General features: G+C 37.2%; 3 protein-coding genes across 3 annotated transcripts in view; 2 read left to right on the plus strand and 1 right to left on the minus strand.

The window, feature by feature from the left end:
* NAPEPLD (N-acyl phosphatidylethanolamine phospholipase D) overlaps positions 1-1,750 on the plus strand; it is a gene marked incomplete at its 5' end in the record, with an annotated part of 25,252 nt that extends 23,502 nt beyond the window's left edge. The window contains 2 exons of the transcript XR_014589868.1: positions 7-118; positions 1,637-1,750. The remainder of the gene's footprint in view (positions 1-6; positions 119-1,636) is intronic.
* ARMC10 (armadillo repeat containing 10) lies at positions 1,141-8,295 on the minus strand. Its single transcript, XM_083859681.1, has 6 exons — positions 8,060-8,295; positions 6,743-6,888; positions 5,491-5,625; positions 4,040-4,216; positions 2,972-3,043; positions 1,141-1,841 (listed from the first exon to the last, which is right to left on the minus strand). Exons 1-6 carry the CDS (start codon positions 8,193-8,195, stop codon positions 1,566-1,568), a joined length of 942 nt encoding a protein of 313 aa, XP_083715807.1. The 5' UTR covers positions 8,196-8,295; the 3' UTR covers positions 1,141-1,565.
* A 180-nt stretch (positions 8,296-8,475) lies between these two features.
* The window catches only part of FBXL13 (F-box and leucine rich repeat protein 13), a gene marked incomplete at its 5' end in the record, with an annotated part of 62,803 nt that continues 48,271 nt past the window's right edge, over positions 8,476-23,007 (plus strand). The window contains 5 exon segments of the mRNA XM_083860626.1: positions 8,476-8,590; positions 8,915-9,072; positions 12,215-12,303; positions 15,638-15,706; positions 15,708-15,741. Of these exon segments, the coding sequence (XP_083716752.1) occupies positions 8,476-8,590; positions 8,915-9,072; positions 12,215-12,303; positions 15,638-15,706; positions 15,708-15,741 (465 nt within the window).

Consider the following 23,007-nt stretch of genomic DNA (forward strand, 5'->3'; position numbering starts at 1 on the left):
GTACAGTGTTTTAGGAGCAGTGGGAAGGAGAATAGGAAGTTCACTGTCAATGCAGCAATTCTCAAGTTTCTGACTGGGAATCATGCCAACTTCTATTTCTGCCTTAACTGTATTCCTGGTGAGTTAAAACTACCTATGTGGATAAATTAGATACGGGTAGCTTTACCCCTGTATTGATCAGGGCATGGGTGTGTCACAGTTTCAAGGTCATATTTTTCTTGCAGTTGTAGCTATTTGCAAAGTGACCTTCTGAAGACAAGTATCTATTGCATTACAGAAAGAGAAGATAGTAATGTTTTTTTAAGAGCAGAGTGAGTATACTAAATTAGAAAGATGAAGCACTTGGTAACAGTTTAAATGATACAGTTCTCTTAAAAATGGAAGAAAGTGGAAAACTTTCATTTTTTTAGTTTCTCTGTAGTGGAAGTTTTTAGTTTGGTTTTAGATGCATTTTCCAGTATGTTTTCTGTTGATCAGTGAAACTGTTCAAGTTCTTTTACAGTGATATTTGTATGGATTCCACTTCATTTTGAGTTAATGCTGGATCGATGACTAAAATTTTTTTTTTTGGGGTGGAGAGGTGCTAATTCTGCAGAAGCACTCATTCCAATGATGCTCCAGTTGCAGAAATAAAAGGAGTAAAGATCTCCAAGGAAAGAAGCTCAAGGGCTGCTACAGAATTGCAAGCTTTTGTAAAAATGTTTACAATACTGTTCTTGCAGACTTTTTTTAATAAAAATGAGAATGCTGAATTGCAGTTGCAGATAATCCTTGACTCCTAATAAAGTATTTTTAAAATATTTCTGCTTTCCCTAAAGTGACAATTTTAAAGCAATATAAAATCCTTTCAATTTTTGTTCAAGTGTAGAAACCTTTCACACGTGTAGTTAATTGCATTGCAGTTTGGCTAAATGGAATGGATATACTAAGCATACAAGAATGGAGTTTTAGAATAAATGTCATGCAGGTAAGATGACAAAACCTAGGTTCAGTGACCTTAGTATGCAGCTTTCATTGAAGATAATAATTCTGTAGGAATATCTGTAATGATAATTTAGTATTGTTTTTATTTAATGTTGTTTTGTAAGATTTGGCGGTACCAATTTCATAAATAGACTAATAAAATATAAATGCCTAATCTCCAATCTGCTGAATCTTTAATGCATACTTCTAAAGAGGTATTTATTCAACAGCTGTAAATACTTAAAGTTAAAAAAAAAATTGATACTGCAACGGATCTTTTCATTCACTTTACTCATCCACTTAAAATGTTCATTTTACATATGAATGTTTTCATGTTTTAAACTGCTTGCCCCCATTGCATAAATGTAGCAACTGTGCAGTAGTTTATCAGTAATAATTAAGCTATTGCTTTTCTCTTGTTTGTACAAAAATATCAGTTATGCTCTCTGTATTAATTACACTGCATTCTCTTTTGTAGTAACTCATTTGTGCCTTATTAAAATGATAATATTCAGGTGTTTTTTTTCCAGCACTGTTGTATTGTTTACTTCTTGCAGGCTTTTTTTAGCATCACATTGCCAAGATTAGGTATTTTCATCAGGTCAGTCTGTTTTAAGAAAACAACACTGTTGTGTTAATATTCTCACAACTTGTTCTTTCACTTCTGTGTCAGGGTGATGCAGCAAGGATGCCAGTCTCTGAGCAAATGGGGCAGAGTCCCTGCAGAGTGTGGAGAAAACTGAGTCTTCACTGTATTCCTCAATCATGGTCCCTCCTTCATCGTTCATGTTCTTTTTCAAGTTTGCTGCAAATGCCAGGGCTCGAACCAGGATATCTCTGTTGATACAGTTGTCAAAAAGTAACACCAATGATGGCACCTAGGATATTGAAGAAATATTCCATACTTAATCAACAGTAGTAAGTATGTGTAACTAAATCTAACTTCAGGAAATGGAAAAAAAATGTGCACCTAAACCAGAAATTGTACAAAATCCCAGAACTTCATATGCTGTGAACTCCTGTCAGAAACTTGTACAGTGTTTGTACAACATTTTCTCTCTAGAAAAGACTGGCCTGTGCATCAACAGGCCAATAAATGATTTGTATTTTCAATCTCCCAAATGTGGCTGGTCTGTCCAAAATTCTGGAAAATTTGGAAGAAAGGTCTGCTTTCCTTCTCACCCACGTTGATTTTGCCCTGAATGTTTTTGTTAGCATATCTGATAAATGAAAAAATTATACACTTAACAGAGAATTGAATATTTAGCTACCCTAACCTTGTTTGAATAATGAAAAGACTAGCTTTGCTCATGGCAGATAGCTCAGAAATAAAAGCCATTGCATGTTTTAAGGAAGTTACACTTACCTGTGTGCCAAGACCAACACAGCAAATATCACACAAATTTCTCCAAGAAGAAATAAGTAAATGCACAGGGAAAGTTCACTTAGAGCACTTAGAGGGAACAGTTTTATGGCTGCATTTGAATAAAGGGTTGGGGATTCCAGTTGGAATTTGGTCCAGTGTTTTGGCTATAGAAACAGCAGTTGAGAAGGATCACTTACAGTACTGGTTCTATTTGATGGCTTTCAATCTATATACTGACTGTGTGTCTGGAAATGAAGTTTTGGGTTCCTTTTACATAATACAAACTGAAGGACATGGTATTACCCCTTTGGTGGAAAGGGAAGGTTAGAACAGGCTTCTCTGAAAGTTATCATTGATTATTTGGAATGGTACACAGGAAGAACAACCAACTGAATCCAAGTGCACAGGCCCTGTGCCTCTCCCTCTGCAAGTGCAGTATCTGTATTACACTACCCTGTGGAATAAAGCCAGCCTGTGAAAGGATGTGCACTTAGCTACTGATTTTAACCAAGCAGTGTCTAGAATTTATTCTGGAAATGCATATATATTTCTAAAAGATTAAAATTCTTCTAGTGCATGCAATATCTAAACTGGTATACATGTATATATGCTAATAATAAAATGAAGCAGCAAGAACCTTACTTGAGCTCTGAGAAGATGTCTTGTCATGGCTGGGTTTGCAGATAAGTTCACAAGTACTTTCAAAACTTGAATCTGAAGTGAGGAATGTACAAGTTCATTAAAAGTAAGTACAGCTGTAATGGACATCAATAATGTCAAAGTTGACTTGGGGAGAAAAAGGTAGAATGGGTTAACTAACATCTTGAGTATTTTGGTATAGGGAAAACCAAGACATGTTAGAAGCAAATTCAGATTGACTTAAACATCAAAATAAGGCAACACCCATAAACAAATCCCAGTAGGCCAAATGCAGACTATTTTTTAAATACAAAGAAAATGGTTAAGTACTACATTTAAAATGATCCAAAGCATAAACAAGAAGTACACCTTTGTGCTTTCTTGGACCTTGGGATGCTAATCTTTAAACACTAGGAAAAGGCCATATTACTTCCTGTACTTAAGTACAATAGGTGTTGTTATGTTTAATAGAAATGTGTGTTTTGGAAAACTGGTTTTGATCTGATAGAGCAACCACGTACACTGATGGTACCACAGCATCTTGAATAAAAGCTGAGTTTGGTCCCTAGCTGAAGCTCGTTTCAGCATTAAAATAATTCACAAATAAGCATGATTTCCAGTTGCAGTCACTAAGGTTTCCAGAGGTGTCATAAGCATTAGGGAACAGAAGTCCATAACTTAGGATCACTGCTTGGCATGATTCCCTACGGAGAGGTGTCAGTGAAGCCTTTCCCATGCAGGTTCTCCTTGCTCTGTGATGCTGTAGCAATGTTTAGAGCAGAAGAGAATTCTGGAGTTGTCATGGCAAAGACACAGGGCAATCACAGTGCACCCTGCACTGCTTTGGCAGAGCTGTAGCCTGATCATTCCACTACGATTACCTTCTCTCCCCCCTTTTTGAATTTATATTGTGAAACTAATACAGATCCATATTTTAGTGCATAAAATCTGTATCATTAATGAATATTTGGTTTTTCTTAGCACAGTCTAAACCATTTCACCAAAAGGGTAACAAACAAGGCAAGTAAAGCAGCTTCTTAAATGGCTTGTAAAAGTAACACTAGCCAGTACCTGTGTCGTTTCAGTTCCTTCTGAAAGCAATTGAAGAAAGCATGGAATTGAGTTTATCATCTTTTGGTGGTAGTCATTGGTAACAGACATATTTGTCAACAGCCTGAGTCCAGCTAGCTGCACATCAGAGTTCAGGGGAGCTGACTCAACAGTCCTACAAACTTCTGTAATAAATACCTGGGGAAAGGGGGAAAGAAATAAAGAGAGAACAATTTTTGATAAAAGCATATTTTCTGCCACAAATAGTATCAATGGCCTAGCTACAGTAACATAAATACTTCCTGAACATTGCTGGCTCAATGGTGAAGGTTCTTGGAAACAAGTACTGTTTTGTTTTGAGTATTTTAAACATTCTAGTGGCATGACAGAAGCCAACCATGCAGCATTATGCCCACTAATCTTCCTGAAACATAATTTGCTCTGAAAACTTAAATTGCTTTGACTCCATTTTCAAAGTGGCATAGCTGCTTTAAGGAGTTGTTTTAAAAATCACTTATAAATAACTAACATCTTAAATATTGAGAACAAGCTAAGGACAAGCTTTGAAATGAAATCCTTTCTCCCAACTATGTGGCCCATTTACTGGAGCACACTGTAGGAATAGTGATGACAACTGACATTAACAACTATTTTTTACCAATTTTTTCTTCTGGATGACAGTATACAACAAATCTTGGAGTCCTGAGAAAAAAAAATTACCTTTACCAAAGGAGTTATTTTCTATTTATACACCTAGACAAATATTAGCAAGCACTACTTAATAAAAGTTGCCTATTGCTAAAGATGCTGCAAACTACCAGTCACACTACCTTTTTATCAAGCTACTAGTAAAACAAACAAAAAAACAAACTAGTAAAAGTCTTCAAATCTGCCTCAGCTCACCACTTGGACACTTCTTGATCTATTGATTAATCAGATAGATTTCTTTTTTCTTGATGCTTAGTCCTTTCCTCTTCATAGCATGTACTGTATTTACCAGTGGAATTTGTTATAATTTATACACACTTTTCAGGTGGAATTACCACCTTAAAAATTGTTCTCACACAAACCCAGGGGCAAAATTACTATTCTCCCTCACCTCAGGAGTCCTGGCAAGTTCAATCTGCAATCCATTCTGTTCAACAGCCACTGGTGATGTTCTAGGCACATTTGGAAATCATCTTAACCTCACATAACTTTGCTAAAATCTTAGCAGCACAGTCTCTGTTTAATAGTATTTTGTGAAAGCTGAACACAAACTGCATAGGTTTCTGTCTTATCTTTTATTTTAAAAGTAAATGTCAGTGAAGCAATGCATTTCTAAGTTATCCTTTCAGTCATCCAGATCTGCTGACCTGTATGTGTATCATCAAAGCATTTTGGAATCCTGGCTTGTATTTAACAAATATGCTGAAGGACCTGTACTATCTCTTTGCTTCGGTTACTTTGGTTTTTCCCATTAAGAATCTTACCTGTATCTCTTCCTGATTTTTAATATTCATACTCAAATTATTAAGTGCATTTAGTGCTTTTTCTTTCACTTTGGGAACGCAGTTGGAGAGCATCTGTCCAATAACAGAAAGACCATCCAAATTTCGGATTATATCCTGAAATATAGAAGATATTAATAGGATTTTTAAAAGTTCAATTTAAATGCTGAAGCATTCCCTCAAAGACTCCATACTGACAAAAAATGAAGTATGAATGAAGAATTCCAGAACTGACTGCTCTGTTTAAAGAGAGTGTTAGCAGATACTGCTTTATTGCTTCTACTGAAACTAAGGGTCCTGCTTAGGAACAAAAAGTATTAGTTGCTGTTATTTGGCAATGGCACATCACCTTTGCTTTTAAAATCTGGTCTGCAAAGCATGCCTAAAGCATTTTAGATTATGAAGAATAAAAGGAAATTACTGGATAACGAACAATTCAACCAGACCACAGTACGTAAAAGTCCTGCCTGAACAGGACAGAATTTCAAGATGCAGCTTCATATTATCATAGGAGAGGTTCTGAAACTTTTCCCATTACGCTTGTTTTTATTCCTGTTTTAATCTTCTCACTTAGACTGTAACTGTCTTTAAAAAAAAATACTGTTTTTTTTTTAAAAAATTTTAAATGGACCAATGGGCTTTGGGCTCCAGTTGCATTCTGTTCCAAGAGATTTATATTAAGAAAACAGTTTTGAGATGCCAGAATAGATGGCTGTCATAAGTAGCAAAAAGGGTGGGACCTTGAAGGTTACACTGTTAAAAAGGCATGAAAATCACATCCAGTTTTTCTGCATTCTATGTCCAAATGATTTGAAGATACCTTGATAGTTGTAAAATTGCTAATGTGCAAACAGCACACAACTTTGTGAGAGATAAAAAATTTAGTTTATCTCACTAAATTTTAGATCTGAACCAGAAAGTATTTAACCTAGTTTTCAACCCTTTTAATAACATGGCATAATTGTAAGCAATAAAAAGATATATTTACAGCCCTTTGTAAATACAGGACTCTGTACAGACTTTAGGTGGCCCAAACATCATAATTCAATAAATTCTGTGAAGCTGTGAATTATATTATTTGGGCCAGCAGAAATTAAGGCAAGATATTAAATGCATTTTAGAACACAAGCTATCCTAGCTTTCATTCCTGTGTCACTCTTTAGCAAAACAGCAGCTCTCCTCTACCAGACTGGCTGGCATTGGACATTGTTGTTTTCTACAGAACAATACTCACTTGATTTACAGAGAAGGCAGCACTGTTGCTGAGAGTGATTAAAGCTTGCTCTTGAATTAATGGATCATCTGTGGCCTGGAGCAAATGAATAAGTTTCTGTAGAACATCCACATCCATGGTATGGGTTGACACTGGAGGACTGCTATCTGTCAATGTTTAGAAATTAAATACTTAATACTAAGTTTGAGACATTTCACTTAGTTGCTACTCAATGTTTTTTACAAAGATGAAATTTAGCTCTTAGTTTTAGGACACGTTGTTCTAAGGTTGTGCCCAACCATCATGTCACGGTAAAAAGACTGTGTTTTATGACACTAAGATTTCCATCCTTTTCCTCTAATTACCTCTTTTGAAGGTGGGAGAATAAAAGGAACACACAATTAGAGGTGAGGTGAGTTACTTCCTGGTCAACCAATAGCAAATTTCCTCTGCAAAATTATTAGGAATATTCACCAAACATGGTTTGGGTGGAGGTTTTTTTTGTGTCCCTGAAATGAAATGTGGAAATCCGTCTGGGCACTGTAGGAAACAAAACTTCCAATTTACAGACTAGTGCTTCCAGAAATTATAATAATGACACTTTGCTAGTATGCTGAGGTCCTTTGACAAAGTAACTGCCACAATGTTAGGAACACTGCTGATCATGGCAGCTCCCAAAACAACGGAGAAGGTCTGCTTCTGAGTCGGGATGATGTTGTGGAGTACCTGACCTTTATAAAAGGGCAACAAATGCCATCAAAGGCCACTTTCAGCCAGGTTGCAAGGAGAACTGTTTAGCCAGCTGAAGAGCCGTGAGACCTGATGTATGACTGCTGGACTAGTCACAGCTTACTCGAGATGACTCCTGAGAAGCTACCAGTGCTTTAAATTCCACAGCTTAACTTCCAACATCTGACCAGGCAAACACCAAAGTGTTCTTTCGGGGTAAAAAAGAGGTCAAAGTTAATTATGATGATCCAAGAGCTCACTTCAAAACCAAAATCGTTTTTCATCCTCGTCTAAACGCTCAGTTTAGCTTTGAATTATAGGGGGAACACAAATAACTGTAATAACATAAGCAAATACATTGATCGGACGTACACTTTGGGGGACTTCTACAGGGAAAAAAAAAAAATTAAGCTATAAATAAACCACCCTCCAGAGGCTCCAAATCGCCGCACGGCTGTGGAGGGCCGGCAGGCAGGACCGTGGCCCCGCCTCTCGCAGGGGGCAGAGCCGCCTCCGGGCCCCGAGCCGCGGGCTGGGAACCCCCCGGGACCCGCGGACACCGGCGGGGCGAGGCCGGCCCGCCCTGCCCTGCCCTGCCCTGCCCCTCACCTGCCCGCGGGCCCCGCGCTGCCGCTGCTCGCCGGCCCCGCCGCCCGCCCGCCGCCAGCCGCCACAGGCAGTAGCAGGCGCCGGCCCCGAGCAGCAGCGCCGCCGCCCTCACCGCCGCGCCCCGCGGCTTCCACATCGGCCCGGCCCGGGCGCGGCTGCGTGCCCCGCGGAAGCCACCGCCCCATCCGGCTCTGCCCTTCCCTCGGGACCGGCCGCGGGGATTGCACCCGGGGAGCCGCAGGGCTGCCGAGCCCGCAGCTCCGTGTGCCGGGCGCGGGAGAGGCTCCGCCGCTGCGCTGCAGTTTCCGCTTTACACAAGAGATCACCCGCGCTCCCGGCCGGCCTGCCCCCGCAGCGCGGTCCCGAACAGGCTTCCCCCTCGGGGGCGGCCCTGGCAGGAAGGGCGGGCCTGCGCCATGGCAGCCCCTGGCGGGGCTCATCCCCAGAGCGGGATCGCTCCTCCGCCACCCGCCGGGTGTCCGGGTCGGCAGCCTGGTCCCTCTGGAGCCGGCGGGGCCACAAACTCCCCCGGTAACATCTGTGGCAGGGAGACGTCCGCCCCCCTCCCCCATGAAGGGCCCCCTCGCCCCTCAGCCGAGCCCCGGCCCCGGCTCGTTGTGCCCTCAGGGCTGGCGGGGCAGCTCATGCTCCTCCCACTGCTCTCTGCTGCCTGAGTGTGATTTTATTCTCGTTTTATCGCTGGCGTGTTTCAAACGTATTATGAAAACTTTAAGAACAGAAACAAGATGTAACAAAGCAATTCTGCTTTATAATCTATGTTAAAATGAGGATTGAAATGAAGATGAACTCGGTGAACAGCGCTGGCACTTTCCCTGATGCATTTAACTCCTTCAGTGTTAATTACAGAAGAACCTCTCGATTCCAGCCGCGTAAATTCCTTCCTCATGAGTGCAGCTGGTCCAATCCGTGTTTCTCATGGACTGTCAGTCGTAAAGATGACACTGGGCCGTGCTTCAGTTACTGGTGGATTAGGGATTCATGTTGGCACAGGAGTAAATCGACTTCCATAAAATGTCAGAGAATAAAACTGGCACAGCATGAAGGGCTGTGGGGGATGCAGCGTTGGTGGGTTTGCCCCTAGAATTTGTAAGGTGATTCTCTGTTTCTGTAGTTTCCTCCCCGTTTTTCGTGTTCATCTGTGCTTGTTACCAAATCTGCAGCAGCTGTTTTTCAGTTTCCTTCAAACAAAAAAAAAAAGGCACAATGCACAAATGAGAGTTTAAGAGATACCCTGATATATTTCAGCTGGCAAAGTAGGCCACATTTGTGATCAGCTGTTATAGCCAGGATTTCCTTAGAAAGACCAATAAAGAAATCTTGAGCCAATTGCAATAATTACAGAGCAGTGCTGTGTGTAGACTGAGCACTTCTCCTGGGAATCTGTCTCTAGATCATTCTTTGTTTTCTAAGTACAGAAAAACAAAATATAAGATGTACCGGCATGAATTGTATTTCTTGATTCAGCACTTAAAAACCAGCTCATATCTACATGTCCAAGCAAAAGTTATAGCATTATAGCTATAACAGCATTATAGCAGCAGTGACATTAAGTTAATGAACTAGAAATTAAAGAATTAAGGTTTAGATTAAGGGAAGACCTTTTATTAAAGAACCAGTTTAAAATTACCCTGTGTAAGATTTTTTTGTTTGTTTTTCTTGTTTCTTAGAGGTTGTTGCTTGTTGATATCTACCCATATTTCATATTAAATTTTGTTATATTTTAATTTTTTAATGAAGTCACAGTATGCTTGGTGTGAAGATAAATTAGATAATACTGGTCCTTTTATTAAGGAACATCAAAGCTAAGATGAGACCTTTGAACATTTATACACATAGTCTCAAAGTTAAGGATAGAGAGTTCTAAATTGGCCATTTGCTTAATTCTTTTTATGATGAGGTTGTGGTTTGCACATGGTCCAAACAATTTGAAGTCCAAGTAATCTTGTCCAAATAATTTAGGATTCCCTGCTGCATCTGAGAATTTCCTTCCTGTCTGATTTCTGACTGTACTCATCCAGATTTACTTTTAAATAATTATAATTAAAAGTCAGGCAAACTGTAATCCTGCAGACACTCTTGTGTGTGACAACTTCACTGTAGTTAGTAGCTGTATTCTTACAATGTTAGAATTAAAAATGGATGAAGAGCTGGTCTATGATTTTTCTGCCCTGGGACCCAATATAATTTTGCCATGAAGAGTAAATGGCTAAAGTGGTATTAAGAAGAATGGGTGAAAACATTGGTGATGGATTCTTTCAGGTTGCTGAGAGACTTGAAGAAGTCTAATAGAAACAGCCAGACATATGTACAGACATAATTGCTTGGCATAATTGACACAGTTGTTTCCGGTTTTACACCTAGTCCAAGCATTAATGAAGAGTACTTGAATGAGGGTTGAACACAAGGTGTTACAATTTCTTCCTTATTTAATTAATATTCTCAAATGTGAAACAGAGGCAGTGCATTTCAGTATGTCACTGGACGGGTTGGATTTCTTGTGTTGCAGAACTTTTAGAATACCCAAAGGTAGAAGTTGTCCGTTTGAAAAAGGGAGAGAAAAACGCAAACGATGCTAAAAAAAAAAATAAAAAAAATATGGCCGTCACAAACTGGCTTATCCAGCAGAGGGAGTAGTTTACCGATGTTGAGAATGGCTTTGGGCATCTGCCTATAGGAAAATCTGTGATTAAAACCATTAACCTGTTTATTATTTAAAATATTGCATGCCATGAATTACAATGATAAGTGATGCATTTATAGGTTTTTAACATAGTCAACAGTCAGCCACACCTTGCAAATTACATTTCTGTTGAGAGGATTAAAAGATGCTAGGGTTGGAATTGGTGTGTTGACTAGTGTTGTAAATATTCAGATGTCTAAACTGAAGACAATGGCCTTTGGTTTTGTCTTCACCTTTTCTTGTTGGTCTTAGATTCATGTAAACACAGAACAGTTTGGGTTGGAAGGAACATTCAAAGAACATTTAGTGCAACCACCCTGCCATGTGCAGGGACAACTTTCTTTCATCTGATCAGCCTGACTTTGAACACTTCCAATAATGAGGCATCCCAACAAATTCTGTTCAATTACCTTGAGAGATCCCTTCCAATGTACATTATTGGCTGATTCTGTTTCTACATAGTTTACTGATTAGACCATGGAAGGCCTGTCAGGCTGTTCTCTCTACCTGCCTGCCCTGTTCTCTGCCTCTGTAGGGTGAGGGGCAACTTGACAGGGTTCCTTTTTTGCCTCTGTGTTGTGCATGGCTTTTGCTCTTTGTCCACAGCATGGATTTGATTTAGAGCCTTTCTCTTTTCCTTTGTCCTCCCACCATGCTTCCTGGAAAGGATTCAAGCACAAGCTCCACATTAGTTTAATAACAGCAAAAGACCATGTCTTGAAAGGAAGGTAGTATTGCATGCCATGTTTTGACATTTTTACCAGGCACAAGAACTTCTTGTTTAACATTTCCAATAAATAGTCACTTAAATAACTGCAATTTGTCCATATACTTCAATAAACTTTGAATGTTCTTGCTGTATGTGAGCTCAAAGTCTAAAAGTAAATGATCCATGTCCTTTAGCTGAAGATAGCTAAAGGACAAATGAGAAAAAAGGGTGCATTGGTTATTGTGCATTGTCACTAAAAGATAATATAAAATTGTATGATAAAACAATCCTGAAAAGCAGATATTTTTTAGGTGCATTTTGTTTTCAGTATTGGTTACCGGATCAATTTTTGCCCAGCTTCCACTCAACATACTCTTTACCTCACAGTATTAAATTTGTTTTAGAGTCCATTTCTTATTAAGTAAATAAAACTATCCAATCTTACATATATTATTTTCTTTTAATGCATATATAAAAAGCAATGAAATTATTTGTAGGAATTGCTAAAGAAATGCCACTTATTTTACTATCCTAGATTCAGTATTTAGAAGTCTAGCAATGGAATTATGCTGATACATGCAATATTACCTTTAAAAATTGAATGAAAGGGAACTGATTTTAAAAAATCCCTCTATTTTGCAGTACTTTAAAAGATTCTGGTAAACTCTTGCTTGTTTTAACAGCTTCATAACTAGATGCTACTTTGCTGTAAATGCAAGGAATTAATTTGCCGGGTTTTTTGCAGGTGCTGCTTTGTGATGTATTTATTGCCCATCCAGAAGATCCACTTATATTTTTAGAAGAAAAGCTCAGAGAAATAATGGCAAAGGGGTTAGATTTTTTTTTATGATACATACTGAATTATTCTGTCTGTGAGTGTGTGTGCTATGTGGTTTATAATATTGCACTTGGACTTTTAAAATGTGCTAATGGTACAGCATCTACTATGTAGACTACAACTTAAATGATAATATTGCTTTTTTTGCAAATACTGATGGCATATGATATTGCAAAAACAGTAAGACAGTATCTCTAAAAACACAGAATATATTTTACTTATACATCTATGGGTTTGAGGAGATTAGGGTTTTTGTTTGTTTTTGGGTTTTTTTGTCTACAGAGTATTTAATGAATATAGTTTTACTTAATGCCCTTCTTTGTTTAGTTAATATATTAAACCCTTACTTTTGTGGTAACCGAAACTGAAGTGATATTAAGTGTTTTAATTTCATTGCTGTCCACAGTACATTTGCCTATATGAACCAGGGATGTGGCCTTCAAGCACTGCATCATTAAGTGAGGTATTTCTCAGGTTTTTTGTTCTCTGTGTGTTTTTTCACCCTTTTAAATGAAGATAACACAGCATGAGAAAAAAAAAAAATAAAGATTTAGTTTTGTTTATACTGGAATCTTAGAAAATAATGTGATATTTCTTGCTTTAATATTCTCTGCAATTTCCTGGTTGAAGTTTTCCATGAGATGTGGATAATAAATCCTTAATCTTTGGATCCACTGACTAAACAATTGAGTCAGTAAGTTGGCATGCAGTGTGACCGGATTTCTCTCTTGATTATCTCTGTATAACTGTACTCAATTTTGTCTTCTGTTAGTACATCTGTCCTGAATTCACAGCAATTACATTTCAGCTGTTTCCTCTTTTGCTAGCTATTCAATTAGTATTCAGATCAGTCCAAAAGTGGAATGCTTGATTTGTACAGTACATATATACAAATACAAACTTGTTGCAGTCAAATCCTCTCAAAGATTTTCTTAGGAGTAAGAGCAATACATGAGATTATTTTCTGAGGCCCATTGCTTTTTCTATTTTCAAAGGATCATATTTTCTTTTACAGTGATATTTTTATCCTGTAGTCTTACACCATTTTGGTTTTGTAGAAATTCAGACAGGTTTATTAAAATACCAGTTAGAATCATGTGGTAAATGGCTGATGTAACACGGGGTCATGAAAAAAATTTGCAAAGAGTAACTAAAACATTTAGTATGTTAAATAACTGAATACAGCTGATGAATAAAAGAGTGGATATGAGGGATGAAAGCCTGAATTTCAGTTATTGAGCTTTCCTTCAAGCACACAAAGTTTGGTGTGCTTGAAGGAAAGCACACTAGTTCTGGTTTGTATGCTAACTTAACTTTAACTTCTCTGTATAAAAACAGTAGTGTCATTTGGTAGTGAAGTACTTCTAACTATACACAGAAAATTATACTTGAATGTTCATCACTTCAAATTACATACTTTAATTTGCAACAATCAACATGAAAAAGACAAGACTTAATTTTTTGTGTGACTTAAAACATTAATAAAACAGCATGACTTTGTGTACTGTCATAAATTATTTTTTAGATGACTAAAGAATTGTGTGTAAAAGAATGGCACTTTTACAATAGAAGCTTAATGAAGCTTTATTTTGGGTAATTATATGTATTTTACACATACCCCACGAATATCATAGGAAAAATCTCTTACCAAAACAGTATTTATATTGTTCCTTTGTGTGAGGAAAACATTTTTGTTTTAATACAACATAAAGAGAGATTATAAACTTAGATTTGGTATTTATTTTCTCTAATGTTATTCTATGTTAAAACTCATTGATTCTGACTTTACTCCTGTTCCAAACCTGACATTTCTGTACTTTAATCAGCTCTATTTGTGAGAAATATGGTGGTATACCCAGAAATAAAAGAACAATTTCCATTTAGGTCTGAAAGTACAGACCTAAATGTGTTGTCTTATGCTCTTTCTTTGGTTTTCTGTGCTTGGGACTAGGAAAATCATACTTTATGTAATCTAAATTTTCCTTTGAAAAATGGGGATAATACCTAGATATGTTTTAAAATATGATAATCACAATAAATTAACACATCCACTTATTTCTTTGTTATGTATATAAAATTTGATGATCCTCCATTTAGAATTAGGTAATGTGGACTATTTTGTTTTGAAAAGCATACAGTACTTATATATAGGAAATACAGCTCTGCTAGAAACACTGGTGTAAATCTTTACTTAGAACCACAGAATGACAGAATTGGCAGGGAGGTGAATGTTTTCAAGCTGTGCTGTGGTTAACCTCAGTGCAGATTTGTCCAGGGTGTTTTTAGTAATTTTAAATATCACAGGTGTTGGAGATACACCAATCTCAGCGGGCAGTATATTCCAGTACTTCATAATAATTTCTACTACAAATATTTTCCTAATACAGTAGCCCTTAAAAAAAAAAAAAAAAAAAAAAAAAAAAAAGCAAGCTCAAACCCACCACCTATTTTTTAAATCTTATTGTCTTATACAATAGAGGCATGGAAGATTATTCATTTTTCCTTCAGTGCAGCCTTTCTAAGTTTGTCTCAGCTAAGAGTTTTGTTAATTATCACAGATGTTGGACTGGAAAAGAACATGTTCCATTTATAATTTCAACCAAGTATATGAATTTTTATTCGTTTTGTAATATGAAGTGAGGGAGATTTTGGCAAATGAATATACCCATGGAAAGTCTAATTCATTCAGCAAGTCAGATACAGGGAGATAGTGTATTTTAACATATCAGCAATATGTGACTCATTTGAAATACATTTTTGTTCTGAATCTAGTTATTTCTTCTTGCTTAGCCTGGAAGGAAAATGGGACTTTTACTAAAGGTTAAAATTGGTAAGATATAAATTGAATTTGCATTCTGTTACATTGGGATTTTTTGTATTGCCAAGGAAATATGAATAGCACTTAAGTAAACGCATATATCTAGCACTTTTAAATTATTTTCTATAAACACTCAAATGTCCTCCCATAAAAACAGATTTGTACTTTAGTGAAGTACAGATGACAGTAGCAGGACTTAATGGTGGTGGAAGCAAGCAAATTTTTATTGCTTGATACTTCAGAAAATTACAAACAAGTAGAAATTTTATTAAAATTAGTGGATGAATTGTTACTGGAAAACATCATCAATGTTTATTTTATTTCAACTATAATAATAAACATCAGTTCTATACGGAAGTTTATATTGTTGAGCTTGACTGCTTTGAATTTTACAGCAAATTGCAGTTTTGTGGATTTCACTTCAGGTCAGAAACTGTATTGAATTACTCATTCTGTTTTACAGTTCAGAGGATGGATAAAATATAATTTGCTGGAAAGGAATGAGAAAAAAGCCAGTGGAAGATAGCTCTAGGGTATGTCCATTATAATGTCCAAATATTAAAAGTTATACAGAAGTGGAACGTGGGTGCAGACTGACAAGGAAAAAAAAAACCATGTATGTCTGGGTAGCTGGTCTGCATAAGACAAAAAAACCATAATATATAATCCAAAGTTATGTTGTATAAATTAAATGTTCTTGGTCCAACGATTTATCCAGCTGTCTTTTCTCAGGATGCCATCCACTGTTGTGACAACTTGATGCCATGAGTACAGGAGAGGCAGGTCCCTGTGTTCTTTGCTAGGACAGATGATGCTGGTACTCTTCTCTCACAACTGAGCAGTGATGCTGGTTGGGAGGCCTTAGGGAGATGGGGTGGGTGTCAGAAGTATGGGCTGGAAAGAGTTGGGATGCTTTTCTGGGAGGTGAAGAGCGCACTGATAGTGTTAAAACAGGTGGGATCACAGATTTGGAATCTTAGCTTGGATTAGATGCAGTGCATGATAAGAGGTGAGGATGGAGCGAAAAATCAAACTAAGAAAGTCAGAAGACAAACTGGAATCTTAAAATACTTAAAATTTTAGTCTGACTAGATTGTGCTGGCTAAAGATATCCTGTCATCCTGCCCTGGAACGTATCAGGGCATTCTCAGGGAATAATAGTCTCAATTTCTGTCCATTCTTAATAGCAGTTGCACTGATTGGTGTGACTTCCATAATTAGGTTAGAATGTATATAACTGAGTCATTTTTAAATTGTGTACATTTATATTGTGTACAGTTTTGTAGACATTTCGAGTCAACTAAGTCACCTAAACAGACATTCTGGTGTAATTCAGCATGCCCTGGGATGTGTGCTGGGACCTCAGGCTGTGGAACTTTGGGAAAAGCTGCAAAACAATGGCTTTGCTTATGTGCAAAGTGCACAGGGAACAAAATTATTACAGAAAAGTGGGAAGCCTACTGAAATGTTTGCATTTTGTATTTAAAAGATTGCAGCTCCCTTGATCCAGAGAGAATTGCAAATCTGTATAGTTGTCACCTGGTTTCTTTTTCTTGACCTGTCACTATTTTATTCAGTATGGGAAATGCAGAAAGAGCTCTTCTGTTTAGAAGACAGGACAGAGGTTTGATCTAGCTGAGTGCCTGACCATTTGCTGCAGAAATGCAGAGCTCTTTCTCTTTTCCTTTCTCCTTTGTGACCCTCATGTTCTCTTTTTGGTGGATGCAGGATGTAGATACAGTCTCCTTCAACAGGAGATCGTTATTGGGTGTTGTCTCCTCCAGGCCAAATATGTGTTTGCTCTGAGCATTCACAGACTGTGGAAAATAGAGCACGTCTGGACTTTTTAAAGTTCTGGAACTTATGATTAGTGGCCTTTATTGTCTCTGGCACTGTAGGTGATGTCTGGTGATGGATCATTTCAAAATTACAGGGTATTTAATAAATATACTTATTAACACACTATCATTTATTGCAGCTTTCTGTTCTGCTCCTGTGCCAAAAAATGATATGAGTTTTTACTTATGGCTGGACAAGGTCTGTCCTCAGGGCCAGCTGGAAACCATTTGCTTTGTAAATTACAGTTTTCCTATAAAACGTCAATGATACCACAATACCCTGATGTTGTTATTGACAGAAAATGATTGCAGTGTTTTAAAGGTGGCTGCTATGGTCTTGATACTGAGTTTTAAATTAGGTGGAGTTTTGAAGTTAAGGAAATGATCCACATGTCCAAATTCAGCAGACTTTTGGTTAGAAAAGCCCATGGTGGATCCAATGATATTTATCATGGATGCAGGTCTTTGAAGAGATGCACAAGAAGAGTTGGCTATGGAAAAGGGCCTACACATTTCTATATCTTAAAAAAATCTTTGTAAACGCCAACTGCATTCTGAACCAGCTAAATATCTTTAAAATGAGTGTGGCTATAGCAAGTTCCAAAAATTCTATGATAAGAACGTAAAGCCAGAAAATCTGGAAGAAGTTTATATGAACACAGACAGCTTGTTGAACAGCAGCATACTTTGACGAGCAGGCAAATTACCTGAATGTATTACCTAAGCAATTAAATGCTAGTGAGAACAGACACATCATCAGTAATTTTCCTACTGATTTTTCCATTTCTAGCTAATGAAATGATAATCTGTGGAAAGTTATGTGGAAATACTCTTGTATAAACTACAGTGGCATCTTTGCTATGTTTTCATGCTGATATCATACTATTAACTTACAGATCTTAAATGCAAAGCTCTTTGGAAATGTGTAAGAAAAAGTTCTCTTTAGTGACAGGATATGGGATAAAATTAGAAAGTTCTTTTGTATTTTTGCTATCAGCCAATTACCATATAAAGTTTAAACTGTTGCCATTAGTGTATTGTTGTGCAGTTATAAAAATAATTACATTACAAGCATAAAGTTTTTCTTATCTAAAAGTTACTTTAGGAAAAGTGATGAGAGATTTTATTAATTGTGTTCCTTTCTGATTTCTTCTTCATATTTAGAACAGCACGTTCTAGGTGTTGCATATCAGATATTTCAGCATATGATGGTGTAAGTCAGTACTGCAAATGGTTATGGATATGTGACATTTTAATATGTAAACATGTAGAAAATATTATGTAGAAGTGACATCTATGTGTGTTACGTTTGAATCTTTGAGTTTGCTGTTCTTTTCACTGGCCTAGCTTTAAAGCATCAATAATTACTACCTTGCTTGGAGCACCCTGAGCCTTCTCTAAATGAAGTCACAGGTCTCAGCCTTACTAATAATGAATATGCTCCAATTCCTTAGCCATCTTTTTCCCCATTGTTGGTCTTTCTCCAATATTCCATGTCTCTGATGGACTGGGAAGCCCAGACTGGACATAGTACTCCATGTGTGGCCTCACTAGTGCTGAAGGGAAAAATCACCTCTCAGGATCTCTTGGCAACACTCCCAATGCAGCTCAGGATACCACCTGTCTTCTTTGTGGCAAGGGCACACCACAGGCCCCCCAAACTAATCATGGTCCTGGATATTAATGTGGTGTTCACAATCAGTACTCGATTCTACTGCCAAATCAAAATCCTTCTAGACGTAAAAAAGTATCTTAGTTCTTCCTGATTGTATGCATATAAGGACATGTGACTGAGGGTTTGGAGATTAATTCACTTTGTGACAGCATTTTGCAATCGTTTCAGGTCAGTAATATTCTCCTCAATATGGTTGTTTGCTCCACTAGGCAGAGAAGTGGGCAGGAAAACTAAAAGCCTTTATGATCTGTATGAGAGGTTTAGCCCTGGTGTGAAAGTAAGTGATTCGTCAAAAATTACCTGCATCCCAACTGTTACTCACCTATTTTATCATGAAGAGTCTGAAAACATCTTGGAAGTGTTTTCATGAGAAAAAATCTCCTCTGCTACAACTAGGCAAGATCTCAAAAAATGTTTTTTTGATTCCTGGCACAGTATTTCTGAAGCAGGAGAATGTTACTGTTTGACTCTTTTCTAGCCTACAGTTTAATTGAATTCAAATGCATAAAAAGGGAAATGTTTTTATTTTCAAAATAAAAAGGTGGTTTTTTATGTTTTGAGACTATAATTCATTTATTATTTAATCAGATAATACATGATTAAAATTGTTGATGCAGCCTGTAGCAATTTGAGGGATTTATCTGAGAAAATGACTGTTAATTATGGATGAGAACAATTTAGTCTCTAGATTGGTGATGAAAAAGAACAACGGGCTAAGAATAAAAAGTATTTTGGTCATGGTTTTGGCTTTTATATCACAGGATAAAATAACATTCTCAGTGATACCAGTCTGCCAATTGTTTAGTGAGTGAGAGAATTTAATCCAGTATCATAATGAATTTTGTGAGTAATAAAGAAAGAAAGCCAAAATAAATCATACACAGCCAGACAACCTCCTTTATGGGTGTTGTACATAAAAATGTAACAACCTTCTATGATTCTTTTTCTTATGTATTTGGGTACAAACTAACATTATCATGTTTCTTGTGTTTGGAGCTAAAAAAAGTAAAGAACTGTTGTGATATAATTACATCTTGTATACAAACAGCCTTTTCTGTCACCTTAATTAACTGATTCATATCTGGTGTTGATTATATCAGTTAGAATATCAGTGTGTTGATTGCCATCCATTTTCATTTATCTTGCATATCAAAGACATGAAATTCAATTCTTGTCTCTACAAACCTTGCATTTTCTATTTTTGTTGATAATGTTTTCTGTAGGCTCACAATCAAACATTATGTCTATTTGCATCTACTGAGTGCTATTTTAAACTATTTATGATAAATCATATATGACAGTCTACAGGGGCTTTTAGAAAACATTGATTTATAAAGCTGTTTCTTCTGGCTTTGAAGATACACAATAGTTCTTTTTAAGCATTTAAATCAGTATGCTATTGATATTTAGATTAACTATGTATGTTTTTATGTTGAAACTCACGGGCTATATTTATCATATAGCCTACTTGTGCCATTCTTTTGAAGTTCTTGTGGATGGTTTAATGTTGCTGCAAAGCTATCTATCTTCTTTTGGAGATTGAAATCATACTGAGATTCTTTTCCTTTAACATTTTTTCAGCTAACAAACTGAGTTGAACTGTCTGTTCAATTATAGGCTACAGATGTGATGAACCTTTCCATTCAAACTTACCCCAGCTACAGCTCTGACCTCATCTTTCCAAATAAATCCAAGGTTACACAGATTTTGGCAACGTGCTTTTATTGTTAATGTTAAAAAAGCAATTATATTAACTGTGGGCTAGGTCTGTTTGTCTGGCTAAACATGTTTGTGGGGTTTTCTTGATAAATTAGTTATCTGCAATTTTTAAAAATTGGGTTTGTGTACTCAAAAATTGCGTTTGTGTACTCCAACTTTGGCCTGTGGTGCATTCATGAAATAGTAGCCTTTGTCTAATATCTGCATGTGAATGTTAATATGTCTGGCTCAGACTGTCTTTGGCAAATCAGTGTGTTACTGTGCCAGAGAATATGAGTGTATGAGATGCATGGGTTATGGCTCAGCTGTTTGTGGTATTCCTCCACCTACTCAGTGATCTTGGAGAATCATTTGTCTTCCATGTGTGACTGGGAGCTGCCTTTAAATGCTGTCGTTAGTATTCATAGTGCAGGAGCTAAAATTTCCTCAGAAGCTTTGAAGTGTTTTATTTCCAACATTGACAGACATATCAATTTTTCCTGTATTCTTTCATGGAAAACATGGCACAAAGTAAAATTTTCTGTGTTTCATGTGGCTGCGTAGAGAGAGGGGCACTGCCTCTGTCGAGCACTCTGGTTCATCCCCTAAGGCAGCACTCCTCAGACATGCACTGCCTTCAGGAAGACAAGAGAATTGTCTTCATGCAATTGTATCATGCAATTATCCTATCTATGGACAGAGAGAAGGGAAATCAAGAGAGAAGTTACTGAAATAAGAGACTTAAAGAGCTTTTAAAAGAAGAGGAAGACCAATGATTTTCTTTTGGACATGGAAGCTCTTCTGGGACCTTTTTGATTAAATAGTACAGAAACATAGAGATGTCAATATTAAATTGTGTTTTGTTGCTGTGGTGTTTGATGGAGTTTGTTCTTCATGGTACATTTTTGAGAAGCTCAGAGAAATAGCAATTACCTCTGTAATGTTGGGTTTTTTATCAATTGTTAGTACTTTCCTCCATATGTATGTTTTTCAGGTATATTATTGTCTTTTTTCTTGTGCTGCCTCCTTCTGCACTACGTTCATAAGTCCTGTGTGCTTTTTCTGTTCATACAGTCTTTTCTCAAAGAATTTGCTACTAGTCACTGTCAAGAGATCATGCTAACCTCTATTATTCTTGCCTCAACCTCTTATTTCTGTTATTGTGTTCCTACATTATTTGTAGTTGCAGTTACTGCAATTATTGTTGTCTACTCTGCCACATCCTCAGTGGAGGTGTCTTCAAATGCCAACATACACAAAATCTGGATGTATTTCAGCTAGTTTTTCAAGGATAGTTTCCCCCAGGCACACCTGAGTTTTTTTAAATATAGTAAACTAAACCACCACTTAAAAATTTTTGTGTCTATTTTGAAACAATTCTCTAGTATCATTGAAAAAAATGAAATATGCAATAGCTTTAAGCAGTAAGGAATAAAATTATAGTGTACTGTGGTTAAAAGAATAGAATTTCCAGCTACTCCTGGAAAGGTCCAAAGACCATCTAAGGAAAGCAGTGTCGAAGAAAACTCCAGCATTCAAAACTTCAGACCATTTTTTATTGCTAGAAATCTTTTCATTTGTTGATTCCAGATGTCTAATCAGTCCTGCTCTTAAGTACTGAATTTAATTTGATTTTATTGCACAAGTGTTTCTTTCACCGAGCTTCTGTGCTGACACTCATTTCACAAGATCACATGGAAACCTTTATTTGGAGGATAGTTGCTGAACCATGTTCCTTGTTAATATGTTCCTCCCTCACTTACAGATTTCACTTAATAGCTGTGGGCAAACATCTTGTGCTGTCAGACACAGGCTGGATGTTCAGCTCATTAACCCTCTTGAACCTTCAGCAGGTACAGCACTTTCTGGTGTCACTGTTTGAAACCCTGAATGATCACACCCCTTCCTTAACTCTGCCTTCTGCTGAACAATCATCCTATTCGTCACTGTGTATCACTGGTTTTAGCTTTGGTCCTAAGAGGTACATTCATGATCTGTTTGGGAAGCCCCAGGGCCTTCAAACAGGAGCAATTTGGCCACTGCTTGTGGTCCTCAGTTTTACCCTACTGCTTTTTCAACTGGTACTTTTTGCTGACCAGAAAGATCAGAGACCTCTCACACAGATTTTGTCTTATGTTCTTCTCCAGGATTGTCTTTTCTATCCAGACTTAGCCTGCCTTAAGCTAGTGTTTGCTCCCAGCACTGACTCTTTGCAGAGATTAACATAACATGCCATATAAATGCATTTTTTCCTACTCAGATTTTCACCATTGCCTGTGCTGCCAGTAACAGCTGTTCTGCTGCGGTTTTACTGCCTGTCGTTTTCAATCATACCCAGTGGTTCTGTGTTGAAATAATTCTCCAGAACTTGAGAGGAGGAGGACAACATCACTTAATACTTGCTACTATTTGTGGCAGACCTTTTTCCTTACTATCAGCACTTTTAAGTTTCTAGAATATGCTAATTTAGTGAATGTAACTGGGAAATGGGATTTTCTTCTCTGTTCCATCTTATCAAGATGAAACTTTAATAGTTAAGATAATGCTTAAGATATTTCCAGGAACAGGAATGAGTCAGATACTGTTGTATTTTTGCTATAAAATTTTTGAAGAATATAGTGGGAGAAATGGCTGAATTGTCCAGTTTGTCAGCAAATCACCATTAAATATA

This window comes from Zosterops lateralis, assembly GCF_965231275.1.
Source record: "Zosterops lateralis genome assembly, chromosome: 4".
Classification (NCBI taxonomy): Eukaryota; Metazoa; Chordata; class Aves; order Passeriformes; family Zosteropidae; genus Zosterops; species Zosterops lateralis.

What these genes read in the sequence shown, in the direction of transcription:
- ARMC10 (XM_083859681.1), bottom strand. Translation starts at nt 8,195, where the DNA reads ATGTGGAAGCCGCGGGGCGCGGCGGTGAGGGCGGCGGCGCTGCTGCTC. An exon ending in CTGCCTTCTCTGTAAATCAA is followed by an intron (nt 5,626 to 6,742) that starts GTGAGTATTGTT and finishes TCTATATTTCAG; the next exon opens with GATATAATCCGAAATTTGGA. An exon ending in AAAATCAGGAAGAGATACAG is followed by an intron (nt 4,217 to 5,490) that starts GTAAGATTCTTA and finishes CCCTTTCCCCAG; the next exon opens with GTATTTATTACAGAAGTTTG.